Genomic DNA, 14,371 nt, shown 5'->3' on the forward strand with positions numbered 1-14,371 from the left:
GGAGGCTAAAGGGCTTAAATACTTTTTTATCATCACAATCGAATTTTTTTCTTTTTTGTGTGAAAAATAACATACATACAAAACTATAAATTTCAAAATTTTCATCGCACCACAGTCAGTTGTAGAACATATTTCAGACTTTGACATGGGTTACAATTTCACAATTTTAGGTTTTTACTTCTAGCTACTCTAAAATGCTGAAGACTAAAAGAGATATCAATTTAATGATTCAGCATTCATATTCATTTGTTAAATCCTATCTTCTCTGTATAACTCCACCATTACCTTTGATCTTTCCATCCTTCTCTTTAGGGATGTTTGGGCTATGGCAATTCTAAATTTCTCGTATTGAAAGGGTCTGTCACTAATATGGGGTAGGGAGATGGAACTATCTGATGTTCTGGAGAGGCTGGGCTAGGTTTCAGGACTTCTCTGGACCAGGGACCCATTTGGAGGTTGTACATTTCTGGAAAGTTACTCTAGTGCATGGAACCCTTGTGGAATCTTTTATATTGCCCTAGGTGTTCTTTAGGATTGGCTGGAATGGTCCTGGTTGGGGGTTGGCAGGCTATGATAGGTAGCAAGGTCTAACTGAAGCTTTTGTAAGAGCAACCTCTAGAGTAGCCTCTCAACTATGAACTCTCTCTGCCACTGACACTTTATTAATTATACTTCTTTTCCCCCTTTTGGTCAGGATGGAATTGTTGATCCCACAGTGCTAGGTCTGGATTCATCCCTGGGAGTCATCTCCCCTATCTCCAGGGAGACTTTCACCCCTGGATGACATGTCCCATGTAGGGAGGAGGGCAATGATTTCACTTGCAGAGTTGAGCTGAGAGAGACTGAGGCCACATCTGAGCAACAGCAGAGGTCTTCCAGAAGTACCTCTAGGCATGCCTATAGGTAGTTTAAACTTCCCTGCTACCTACATAAGCTTCACAAGAGTAACCTTCCTGATCGAGGGCATAGCCTATTGATTTGGATATCCCTAAAGTTTGACACATTATCAGGGGATTCCCTGATGGTAAGGTTTAATAGTTCCATATTTTTCTCCCTACTTTCAGGGGACTTTGACAATACTTTTTGATTATCCACTTTATGTACTCTAGGATGTATCCAGGCATTACAATAATCTATACAGGATTAAAGAACCTCTTTCTTATTCTGTGCTCCCCATGTTTCAACTGTTCAAATGAGCGATACAGATAGGTTGACTTAGATTATGTAGTACAGAAAATTTCAGTTGAAGACCAAATAAAAGTTCCTTCCATTGGTCTCAAAGAGTATATGTGGTTCTAAAATATAGACACTGTCTTCCTTACCCCTATGTTCTGATTACTTTAACCCCAACCTGTTCGGCTTCGTTTGATCTTTAAATATCAGGTTATATATATAAAACAGCCTCTCAAAATCCAGAAATAATAATCACCATTCCGGACTTAATGTATCTCCTCTAAAAGCTTACAATCTAGGCCCCTGTTTTCTTAAAAGCATTTTCTAAAGGTGACCATACCATTGTTGTTCTTCTGTTTCTGGCTTAGTTTGTCTCACCAAGTGTCCCACATGTTCATTCACATCATTGCATGCCTCACAACTTTGTTTTTGTAGCATCACAATCTTCGTTCATAAGTATACACCATAGTTCGCCAATCTACTTCTCTATCATTGCATCCTTCAGCCACCTGCATTCATCAGGCATCACATAGAGGGCCCAAAGTCCATAGTCCATCAGCATTCTCAATCTTAGATAATTTCAGTTTTCCCAAGAGAAAAAAACAATAAACACACCCTTGCCAAACAGAAAATCTAAACCTCTTAACTCTTGTTCCTCCCCCCCCCATTATTTACCTCTGCTGTTGCTGTGGTGGTGCTGGTGGTTTCCTTTTGAACATAGCTCATAGCATGCAGTAGCAGTTTTCCCCCTGTACCCTGGACTTAAACACTTTATACAAGAATCCTATCTTTGAAGTAATTTTTGTGAGAGTTCATTTCTAGTGTTAATCAGTGGAACACGTAGATCTATACAACCCCTTTCAATCTTATTCATCATCAATATAGTAATATTACTTACAGACCCACTGGAGAACCGCCTTCACTCCTATCTATTCCCTTACATTGGAGTTCAGCAGCGTTCACTAACGTGAACCTCATATATTTAAAGACAGAGGCCACTATCTATCTATTTCTTTAAATAGATTATAACCAGAGTTTAATTTAGTCATTCATAACAGATCTGAAAATAGTTTTTGTATAGTATTAAACATTTTTCTATGTGGTAATATACTGATAAGTCAAATAAAACCTAATGTAGAAACTGCATCAAACTCATGATTTATGCTTCTTATATCATAAAGAAGAGTTAAATTGAAAGAATATGAAAGATCTTAGCTCTCTTTCTGCCTTAAATTTAATTTGCTTACAATCATAGCATGTTGAAGGAACACTCTTGATTGAAATAACTAGCTATTTATCCTTCTATATAGCTTTTCATTTATAAATGGTAAAAAAAGACAGAAATTAGATGCCCTTTGGAGAAATCCTGTTTAATTTGTAGCAATCCTGTATATATTATATTTAGTACTTAGCTTCTCTGTAACCTATCCTATGTTGAACCAAGTTTCCTTGAAAGAGGAAAAATGCAAAAAAGGCCTCTGAACAGCCACAATAGGTATAACCACTTTGGTATATTAAAATTTCTATGGGGGGTCGCAGTCCCCATGCCTCCTGAGCTCTCACTTTTTCCTGTGTTCTTTACTTAAATTCTACCAAGCTTGAATATCACAGTTTGAAATCCAAGAGTTGCTACAGACATTCAAGGCAACAATGAAAAGTGGTCACTGGCATCTTGATAACAAGAGAGTATACAAGGACAGTTTAAAAGCAGACATAAGAATACAAAATTTACAGCTCCCTGGCATCATTTAGTATGGAGTCAGTCTTATCTTGCTTTCTCAACTCTGAGACATCTTTATACTACAGAATAGTACATTAAGTAACAGTGACAATAATGACTGAGAAACATCAGGAAAAGATTAAATCACAGTTAATAAACATCAGCATCTACCAGTATCCAGGCTAGCAGTGCCTCATCCCCCTAAGAGGTAGGAATTTTGGCCTAGTAATTGAAGACCCACATATCACCATTTGCTCTTGTTACTAAATCAGTATTGAAATCTGGCCCTCTGTTCATCTCCTATTTTCACCTTGAACTCTGAATCCACTTTCTGTTCAGGCCTCACATCCAGGTTCTCCTGACCAGGTTCTCAGTTAAACTTGAGATCTCACTGTTAATTCTGACTTGGGGTCTCTATTCCCAAGGAAATGTCTTCTCATGGATGCCTGAGCCTTGAGCTTTGCTTTTATGTCTCCCCATGCAGACATATGTGCTCCTGTTTCTCAATCAGCAGTCAGGGGAAATACTCTAGGTTATCATAATCAAGCAAGTAGGTCAAGTTTTGCAAACACTGCCTTATACCATTACTACCTTTCTCTCCTTGTTTTATTCCAGTGGGAAAATCTTTAACAGAGCTAACTGCCCAACCTAACATGGACCCTTGGAATTAAAAAGCTCTTATAGTAACAGACTTTTGCTGTCATGGACATAGTAGCATTAAAATTAATTTCCAGGGTAACTCCTGCTTCTATCAGAAAATTATAGTTAACATTACTCTGTCTTGTAACCTCTTTAGTCCCCTTTTCCTTAAGACGTGTTCCAAGAATGAGTGTGTAGTACATATAAGGAATAATTTTATCCCAAAGACCTGGATATTTTTAAGTTCTTTTCTTGAGAAGGCAGTTCATCAGGTATACCAAAAACTCAACCAATGTTCCCACTGTTTATTATGTTACCTATAATAGTTCTTTGTATTAGTAGTTATTTGTTAATGGATGAGTTTCCCTATGTTAGTATCAGTCCATCACTATTCCTGCTGGTTAATCATAGTTTTCTTGGGTCACCAGAGTTAAGAGATGAAGATATTTTGAAGGTGACCAGAACAGCAACTTTGTGGCACTACGCAGGCTACCTAATGGCTCAGAGGCTGCAAAAGATTTTATATACCTTCAAGTATCCTCCTTTGCAGATATGCTGGACTTGCATTGTAACCATAAAAACAACCACATCACATAATATATGCTTACAGAGAGATTCTTTCTTCTGATGCCTAACCATCTCATAATACTACCTGAGAAAAGAGGACGGTTACCTAAAGGAATGGGATTCTGGGAAGGCTATTAACATTACTTATTTGATCCTTAAACTGACCTTGGTGATGTGCTCCACTTTTTGAACTTAATTATTTAAGGGTTAGTTTAGCCTGCTATCTTTGGTTCTTCTTTTGGCAATATTAGGGTCAGTTCTCATCTTATCAGTTTCCCCTTTTACCCAGGACTAATTTTTAACCTCATTGACTAGTATCAAAATCTTCCTAATAGACCTTAAACTCTTTATAGGTAGGGATTAATCCTTTTGTCTTTCTGTACCCAACAGGGTGCCTGGATTCTCTTTTTGCGTGTGTTAGAAGCTTAACAAATGGCTTATTGATTAAATTAATTAATTATAAATGAGACTTCTGGATAGTCTGTCTTATTGAGCATCTAATTATTTCTGTAACAACAGTAACTGTATTTCCCAAAACTGCTGTATCTCAGTTAATGTTCTTCTAGAGAGGTACTTTGTTAAGTTGATGTAAAATTTTGAATGAATGGAAACAGCAGTTTATTTTTCTTTTACTAATAGCTCCACATAAAATACTATTTATTAAATGGAGACAACTGGGAAGGAAAGATTTTCTTAAAGTATTATAACTAAAGTAAAGCATGCAGTTTTAAAATGATTTATATTTTATATGCAGAGCTTATTTAGTTGTTATCCAGTTTTTAGGGATTAGGAAATTTTGAGTGAGGAATGATGTTATGAAAGAGATGTGCATGCATGGATGGGAAAGAGTCTGTATAGTCTGAATAAGTTAATGCTCCCCTACCAAGGCTAATGTTCTTTTCTTGCCCCTTCATTTAGCACTTGGGCCATTTCCCCCAGTACATTGGCTGTGGCCCAGGAGTGGGTGAAAATCTTTAAGTTGCTACATTAAAATTATTTCAGGGTATTGGAAGTAGTGATTAACAAATCATTGCTTTAGGGAACCAAATAATAAGCTTGTAAAGGTAAATGCAACTTAATGAAGAGCTCAATATAAAAACAAAGAGTAGCTAACCCACTGGAATATCCTAATTCAATAATGTTTTATGAGCATGCACTTTCTAACTCTTAGTTTCTGCTTCTGATTCAAACAGAGCCACTACAAATCCATTTGCTTTTGTGAAAATTAGAAAAACATGCCTTGAGAAAAATTATTTGAGTATATTATTCACACCTTGGACAACTTAATATCCACGCCTGAAGAAAGTAGGAATATGGATGAGTGCCCCTTTAGCCTTGATTTGTGATTCTGTAGTTCATCCTCCTATTAGGAGGAGAAAAAGGGGAGATGGGAATGAAGGAATGGTGTGGGGATTACTGGCTCTGAGATTTAGTCAGTAGCATCCAGCTTCAGTTCATCCAAATGGTGAGTCCATAAATCAAACTTATTTTTCAATCAGTGAGCAAAGCATCTACATTCTGTTAAGGACTGTACACTGCTGAGAAGATGTGCCCCCGTAGCTCAGCCTGGTTCTGTAAGACAGGGTGTGAGGATCTATGACCCTGGCAGAAGCAAGTCCTTTTTTTCTTTCCCATAGTATTACAAAGTAAATATTAGACATCATGTCAATTCACCTGATTAGTTTAAGTATTTTTTTCTATCTTAGAAGGTCTTTTAACCACTGTTCTATTATCACATCTATAAAATTAATAATCTGTTAAAATCATTTACTGCTCTTCTATATTCAAATTTCTGATTGCCTCAAAAATGTCTTTACAGATTGTTCAAATTAGAATACACATATTTGTTGTTTGCCTCTCCGACATCTTTTACTCTATGTAAATAAATATTTTTAATTTTTTTTTTTTTTACATTTTCTTATAATTTACCAAGGTAGGTTAAAGGAAAAAAATTGTTACCAAAATAATGCCTTAGATTTTATCTAAATCATTAATTTGTATATGCTTTATGTTTTCAGATCCATATATACTTATTGCTGAAATGTGAAGGGTGGCCTAAAAAGAAAAAAAATGTTTTCCTTTTATGATTCAAAAATATTAATGAATCACTTTTATAAGAGCAGAAACTAAATGCAGGTATTTGGCCCTCACTCTACTTAAGTTCAAGTAGGTCTGTATCAATTCACATTTCTAAGTTACATTATAGTTTGACCCAACCAAGCTATCACTTATTTTACAAATACAAAATTTTAAAATAATGAGACTTTTATATGTTGGATTTTTTCTTTTTTGAGATTTTAGGTTTGTATTTTATTATAATAAATTCACACTAAGCCAGTGTTTCCTTAACAATCATTTGGGAATGTTTGTATCTTTACTGTAACCAACTAATATACTTAAATGGCTTGTCCATTTGGTAGTATTCCAATTGAATTCAATCTTAAATCCCAAAAGCATTATTCTTTTATGTAAAAATAGTAGAATCAGGGCAGGCAACGGTGGCTCAGTGGCAGAGTTCTCGCCTATTGTGCCAGAGACCCAGGTTCATTTCCCCATACCTGCTCATGCAAAAAGAAAAAAAAAATAGTGAAATCACATATTTGCATCTTTTTTAAATAATTATGTTGCTATTCTACGAAGTTGGTACATTTTTTTCTTTCAACATGGATGGTAAGACAGAAAAGAATTTCTGCTGCTACTATAATTTTAATACTCCCATGCTTGATTTAAATGTGCAGTGCTGCTAAAATGCCTCAAAATTTTACCATTTCTTTTTATAAACTCCCAATCTTGTGATATCTTTCCTTTCTTAGGATATGAACGAATCTGCCAAACAAGAAGATATTTTGGAATCTACAACAGATGCTGCAGAATGGAATCTAGAAGTGGAACGTGTATTACCACAACTGAAAGTCACGATTAGAACTGACAATAAGGTATAGAAGAGAGAACACATTTTGTTCAAATAATTTTTTGTAAAGCAATTTTAGGAACAGGGTATTCCCTATTATACAAACTATTTAAGAAGGATGATAGGATTCAGTTTCCATCATTTTGTCTTATTAGGTATTTAGCAAATTGCTGAATAAGTAAATAATACAATGCAGTCAAAAAAAACAAGGAGTAAATCTTTAAAAGGATGATTTGGAATACACCATGTTTCCTGGGAATTGAAGAGTATGTGCAGAAATGTATTTTTCTTGGAGATCTTATTTATTTAGGGGATAGTGAATAAAATTGTAATTCCATGACCAAATGCCCACTGCTTAGAGTTAGAGGATGGTTTAGAACTCTGCTGGATGGCAAAACAAGATTATCCTGGAAGTTGCCTTAGATAATCTGTTTCGTACCTGTGTTTGAAAGTTAATTAAAAAAATCATACGTGATAAGATTAGGGATTTGAGCACATGAAGTGGCCTGTTATCAAGTTTCTGCTTCCTTTTTGCGTACAATTTTGTAAATAATGATTTCAAGATAATCTCATAGATGACTGAAAAATGCTATTTTCATTAGTACTGTAATAAAATCACTACAAAAGGGAGACAAACATCTAAGTAAAGAAAGTTAAACTATTCTTCTTGTTTCCACCCCTGGAGGTTCCAACATTATGGAACAAAGTTCAAAGGAAGCTTGTTACCCTAGAAATCCAGTTTGGTCCTTTGTCTGCTCCAAAGTAGAAGGCCCTACAAAGATTACCATTTTTGAAGTGCCTTGGAAACTAATTCATTCTGAGAAAGTCTAGGTTTGGGCTTGTAGAACTGTATTCTAGAGAAGAGATGAAGTAACCTAGGCTCTTAGGGCAGTCTCAGAATAGGCTAAGAACACTAGTGGTCTTATTGGACTATGAACAGCTATAGAACAAACTTTACCCAAGGTGAGTTGGCAAACCCTGCAGCCCGTTTACCATGTATTTAATCAGTCATTATGGAAGACAGCTATTGTTCAACTATATGGGGGGTGAAGTCTGTGTTTGCATTTCTCTTCTATATAAATATATATTAATAAGAATTTCTTCTTCACTGATTAGATCTCTGCTGGAAGTCTTAATTTGCGAAAATGTAATTTTGATTCTTTGGTTTCATCAGAGCAAATTCTCTTCATAAAATTAAAAATTATTACTATTGTTATTCTAGTTAGAGGGATACATTAAAACAAATGTATTTGGGGACTCTCGAGTACAGCTTAATCCCGCAGGAAGCAAGTTTAATTTGTTTACTTTCAAGCTAAGTAAACTCTTAAAGTTAAACATCTCATTTAGAACAACCAAGAGGATCACATGAGGATTTTTTTTAAAGCACAGTCATAGATTTACACATAATAGAAGTAACTTAATAAAAAAAAGGAAGAATATACATTAAATGGTTAACATGTTCAGTTTTACAAAACTAACTGCAGTTCAAACTCTTTTACCAACCAATTTTGTAGTAATCAAAATTTCAAAATCCTTGGAGAATTAGCAGTCTCCTAAATTGGGGAAGAATTAACTAATTGAATGTTGGACTTTTAGTCTCATGTCGTACATTATCAGCCTTGTCCTTATGAGGTTATAGTGTGCCAAATTAATTGTACAAGATTCATACCTTTAAAGTAGTTCATGCAAGAACTTATTTATATTTGCAGTGTTATTCAGTGGAACACATGGATCTATATAACCCCTTTCAATCATGTTCACTTTCAATATAGTAATATTACTTATAGACCCACGAGTCAACTGCCTTCTCTTCTATGGCAATCAGGTTTTTATTGCTAAGCTAGCATTTCCATGTTGCCTGGCACCACTTGCTACTGTTGCCAGTCCAGAAAGAATGCAAACTAATTCAGTATTAGCTTAAACAAAATACAATTAGGAAATTAAAGATGTTGCCAAAAGATACAAATAATATGTTCCACAACTGGAGAGAAACTATTTTTATTAAATGCTGTTTTGAATGGACTATATTAGAAGTTCCCTTTTTTTCAGAGTTGGTTATAGAAGATGTTCCTAGTGATTACTTCTAGGGTAGTTATAGACCCAGAGACAAACTCACATTTGCCCCAACTTGGAATAATATATCTAAAGAGACAGTCAGAAGTTCTGGATTAATGAATCCAGCCAAATTGTAGGCCATTCCATGCTAGTTAATGTGATCAGTTATAACCAAATTTGAGTCTCAGTAGTCAATTCCTTGGAAGGACAGTCTAAGGACACCTAAATTAGACATAAGTGCCACCTAAAATTGCCTAAGAATATCATTGTTATACTGCAAGTCTGTATCTTGTGCTTTTTTTTCTCCCTTATTTTTTTCTCATCTTTATTTCTCTTACCCCTTCCCCTTCTGCTGCTTTTTTTCTCTTCTGCTTTTTCTTAGTCGTTCTTAGACTAAGGCACACAAGTGTTATGTAACTGCTCTGGTGGAATTTAAAGCTGAATTAGAGAAAACAATATGATTATACTCATGCTAGACTTAAATATACAACTAGTTAAAAATCATCATAACCTTGGAGTCTTTTTAAAATGCAATTTTGTTTTTAATTATAAAAGTAATACAAAGACAGTGTTTCAAGGGGTGGGGCAGAAGAGTGGTATGTTGTGAATTAGAAGCTAGATATCACAGATTCAGTCCCACTGTCAGTTCCTGATTTATTAAGCCATAAGTCTAGAAATTTGGTGAAACTGTGGTAGCCATAAAGACCCAGAGCAGATGGAACCTATCCCACACATCTTCCTGTGGCCCCCAGAGTTCAGGTATGTACCACTTATTAGCTGTGTGACCCAGAGTAAGCTACTATACCTCTCTGTTCCTCCATTCCCTCATCTGTAAAATGGAGCTGATTATACCACTTTCGTTATAGAGGTGTTGTAGAGTAAGTGGAACAGTGTCTAACACAAAGTTGTATCTAGTAAATGTTAATTATTGCATAACAATAATAATAATTACTATTATTATTCTATTTTACCCCTTTTGTATTTGATGCTTATATCAATATTCAGGAAGATTTACAAAAAAATTTTGCACTAAAGCTTCTATCATTTAAAGAAATATTTATAAACATCAGCTTCTTGTTCTTGAATCAATTTTATATTGGCAGATTATATCCTTTTGTGGGGAGAAAAAAATCCTCAGTGGGGCCTAGGTCCCCAAACAGTATATCTTTGCCTTCAGCAAAGAATAAAAAAGGAAAATAATCTCCCATAATCCTATGAGCCAAGGATAATTATATTTATCACTTTTGTTAATCTTCCCAGTTTTTTGGCTAGTGAATGTACATACAATATAATGATGTTAATCATTTAGAAGTGACATTTCCTAATTGTTTACTATGTGTCAAGCACTATTCTTAACTCATTTAAACCTTTCTACCTCTCTGTGAGATAAAGGTACCTTTTACTACAGATGAAGGCACTAAGATATGGAGACTTAATTAATTGCCTTTGTCTAGTAAGTGACAGATATGAAATTTGAACCTAAAACCCAGGGTATTACTTACTATGTTTGAGACAATATAACACACTCGTTGAAAGCGCAAATCCTGAATCCGGGTTACTTGAGTTCAAATCCTAGCTCTAGCACAATTTAGCTGTGAACCCTGTGAGCAAATTGCTGAACCACTCTGTGCTTCAGTTTCCTCATCAATGAAGTGGAGTTCCTTATAATACCTACCTTAAAGAGTTGTTTAAAAAATTACATGTATTAATAGATCTAAAATATTCAGAATGGAGCCAAAAGAATCACTCCATTGAACACTCTCTACACTCTTTCTGTTGAGATTATTCTTCTTTTTTAACATGGCATTTATTATATCGTGAGTATTTCCACACATGTTTAAAAATTGTAAACTATAACTTTAATGGCTGTCTGTTAATACCCGAAGATTACTGTCAGTCTCTAGCTGAGTGCTTGGTAGGGAGGTGGCTTGGCCAAGCTCAAGAGGTAGTGTTCAGACCAGCAGATTTAGGATATAAGTAGAATATAGGCAAGCATAGGGACTGAGCACACAGACCAGTTAGCCAGAAATGGACCAATGCCAGTGAGTCATTTTAGAGAAACAAATGGTTGTTAAAGGTGGAAGCTCAGTTAAAAGGCTGAACATGGAGAGTGGGAAGTAGAAAGGAAGATCAAATAGAAAGCTATAGCTAGAAATCTTCTGTAACTACTCATAGTCTGACCAGGCTTTTGGTTATGGCTGTTGGTTGTGGTCGCTGTTATGCTGCTGTCTTTTTTCCAACTTCTGTGAGGGGCTCTCCTCCAGGGCAATTGATGACAGTAATTGAAGGCTAGTATTTTCCAACATGATTGAAAAAAATTTAATTCCATAATAATATTTTTTAAAAATTCTTGTGTGACTCAATTGGCAATTGGTTGAATAATAGCTAAAGCTGAGCTGCTAAAGCTTTCTACATATCCTATTTTTTTCTGGGAGAATAGAAAATGTGGATGCATATTCATTAAAATTTTCACTTTCTGTATTTTCTATTAATTTTGAATCTATAAATAAGTATTTAATGCTATTTCTTGAGAAAAATTATTCTATCTTGGATTTTCTTTTTATGATAAAAAAGCAAGCCGGTTTTTTACTTCATTCATTTAAACCGAAGGAAAATGACTTCTTAAAATTACCGATCTTATTAGTATTTACTGGGAGAAAGTTGTTTTCAAGTCAAGGGTTTTTAATCACAGTAGAGACCAAGTATGCTGGTTTGAATCTGTTGGGAACCCCCAAAAAGCCAAGTTCTTTAATCCTCATTCAGTATTGCTGGGTAGGAACTTTTTTTTTGTTTCCGTGGAGATGCAACCCACTCAATTGTGGGAGTTAACTTTTGGGGGGTGGGGAGGGGCATGGGCAGGCACTGGGAATCGAAGCTGGGTCTCCAGCATGGAAGGCAAGAATTCTGCCACTGAGCAACTGCCTGAGAATTAACTTTGATTAAATGTTTCCCATGGAGATGTGTCTCCACCCATTCAAGGTGGGGTTGCTTACTGGAGCCCTTTAAGAAGGAACCATTTTGGAAAAAGCATTAGAGTCCACACAACCAAAGACCTTTGGAGATGAAGAAGGAGAACACCCCCAGGGGAACTTCATGAAACAAGAGGTCTGGAGAGAAAGCTAGCAGAAGTTGCCATGTTCACCACTTGCCTTCCCAGTTGAGAGTGAAACCCTAATGTCATTGGCCATCTTGAACCAATGAATCTTTCCCTGGGATGCCTTAGGGTGGACATTTCTATAGCCTTGCTTTGATTTGGACATTTTCATGGCCTTAGAACTGTAAACTAGCAACTTAATAAATTCCCCTTTTTAAAAACCAGTCCATTTCTGGTATATCACATTCTGGCAGCTTTCAAACTAGAACACCAAGTAAACAATAATTTATTCCTGTTCCCCTGAAATAAGGGAAAACAGAAAAGTATGATATCAGTTTTCAACTACACTTTATATAAACCCTTTCTTCTTTCTAAAACATTGTACATTATGTTTTAATATAAAGTACTTAATGCAATGAACAAATGTTCTAGCATGCTTTAATGCCCTGTGGATATTGTAATTAAAATTTAGATTGACTTAAATAGATTTTTTTCAAATTATAATGAAATGTTTCCTGCTTTGTTACTTTAAAAGATAGTTGGCTAGCTACCCCTTCATCCCACCAAAATGTCTCTAATAATTATGTAAATCTTCAAGTCCATTACAAGGAATTTAGCTAAAGAGATTATTTTTTTTAAGACTTTGAAAGTACTATAGTGTGTGTTTCTAATTATTTTATACCTTTGATTCACGAACTGCTTTTTTTTACATCCTTCTCTATTCTCCTTCAGGTGTCTGACTTTTTCAGGATGCAGTTGTAAAAAAAAACCTTAAACTTTAAATTTGAACTCCAAGCAATTTGATTTTGTTTCAACGTAAATAAGCCAAACAGGAGTTGCCTTGGGTGATTCACACCAGTGGGAAGTCATTGTGCTAAGGGTGGAATTGTTATAATAGTCCTTGAGCCTTTGGGCTCTCTAGTCACTCTGTGAGCTAAAATCTGTGAGGGAGGGTAGAGACCTTCATTAATCAGGTAGAGTTCCATTTAAATTTCATTTAGGTTCCCTTAGAACCTAAGGGACCTCAGAATTGCTATATTAGATCTAAGTCTTTTCGAATTGTAAGCCAAATCCTGTAGAGAGGTAAAGTAGTAAGCTTTCTCTTTTTACTATTGTAGACAAATCTGTATCTGGAAGCAATAGAGCCTATTTTTCTCATCCCAGAGCACTGGAGAGAATAGCATGCTTTGACCTTCTGCCATCATTGTGTTTGGATACTGTATAAGATGGTGTTAATAAAATTTAGCTTTTCTTAGTATTTCTCACGTGCAAGCATTTATAAGTTGTTACAGTTTGGGAACAAAGAGCATTTTATAAGACTTGTACTCTGGTTGTTGAACAGTATATATTTATAGGACTCTTGCATCTATGAACAAAGAGGTATAATATATTCTGTGGGCTAAGATACAGGAATATGTTTTATATACAATTAGATATTAAAATGAAATTCTGCCTGTCATTTGAATAATGGAAAGACTACATTTATAATTCTTATAGATTTTCTGGTAGGCAGACTTTCTGTTAAGAAATATTCACATAATTTGAAGAAAAATAAAGCACCAAATGAAAAAAAATCATCTTTTACAATTACCAGTAACAAATGTAAATACAGGTGGCAATAAGTTGGTTTCCATGAGGCTCCATGCAGGAGTAATAGCTCCAATTACTGTCACAAATGTTTGTAATTGTATCTATTGCTGCCAGACAATAAATGCTTCTTAATATAGTAAGGCCATAAATGTACATGCTGCTGTTGTTTAAACAAAATACAATTTTCAAAAATTTATCCTTGAAACACCTGCTATATTCAGAAAGAGGTGAAACTATCAAAATAAACTGCCTAAATTAACTAGACATACTTTTTTAGAGCTGTCTGGATGATTACTCAGCTGCCATACTGTCTCAGAGAATAAGGGGAGATATTCACTGATGGACTCTAAAACCGGATTTATGGGCAAGCCTGCCTTATAGAAGACTACACAAAATTAAATATTGTTTGGAGGTTTTGTCTTGTTTTTAAAACATGGTAGTACTTTGTGGACTTAAAAGTCGCATTTGAAAGATCAACTGCTTTTTTGTTGTTCCCTGTGGGTCATAGACAGATAAAGGTTTGTGAGAAAGAATACTGCGTTAAAGTTATACGTGTAAAAATACAATGAAGAGGTAGAGAAAAAAACGCCATCCTTACACAACTGGGAAAGACTTTGTTTTT

At 35.2% G+C, this 14,371-nt stretch overlaps 1 protein-coding gene across 2 annotated transcripts in view; it reads left to right on the plus strand.

The window, feature by feature from the left end:
* Positions 1-14,371, plus strand: part of IFT57 (intraflagellar transport 57) — a 59,862-nt gene that overhangs the window by 26,277 nt on the left and 19,214 nt on the right. For both annotated transcript variants that reach the window (XM_077118473.1, XM_077118472.1), the window contains exon 6: positions 6,913-7,035. In XM_077118473.1, coding sequence (XP_076974588.1) covers positions 6,913-7,035 — 123 coding nt within the window. The remainder of the gene's footprint in view (positions 1-6,912; positions 7,036-14,371) is intronic.

Source organism: Tamandua tetradactyla, chromosome 10 (assembly GCF_023851605.1).
Source record: "Tamandua tetradactyla isolate mTamTet1 chromosome 10, mTamTet1.pri, whole genome shotgun sequence".
NCBI lineage: Eukaryota > Metazoa > Chordata > Mammalia > Pilosa > Myrmecophagidae > Tamandua > Tamandua tetradactyla.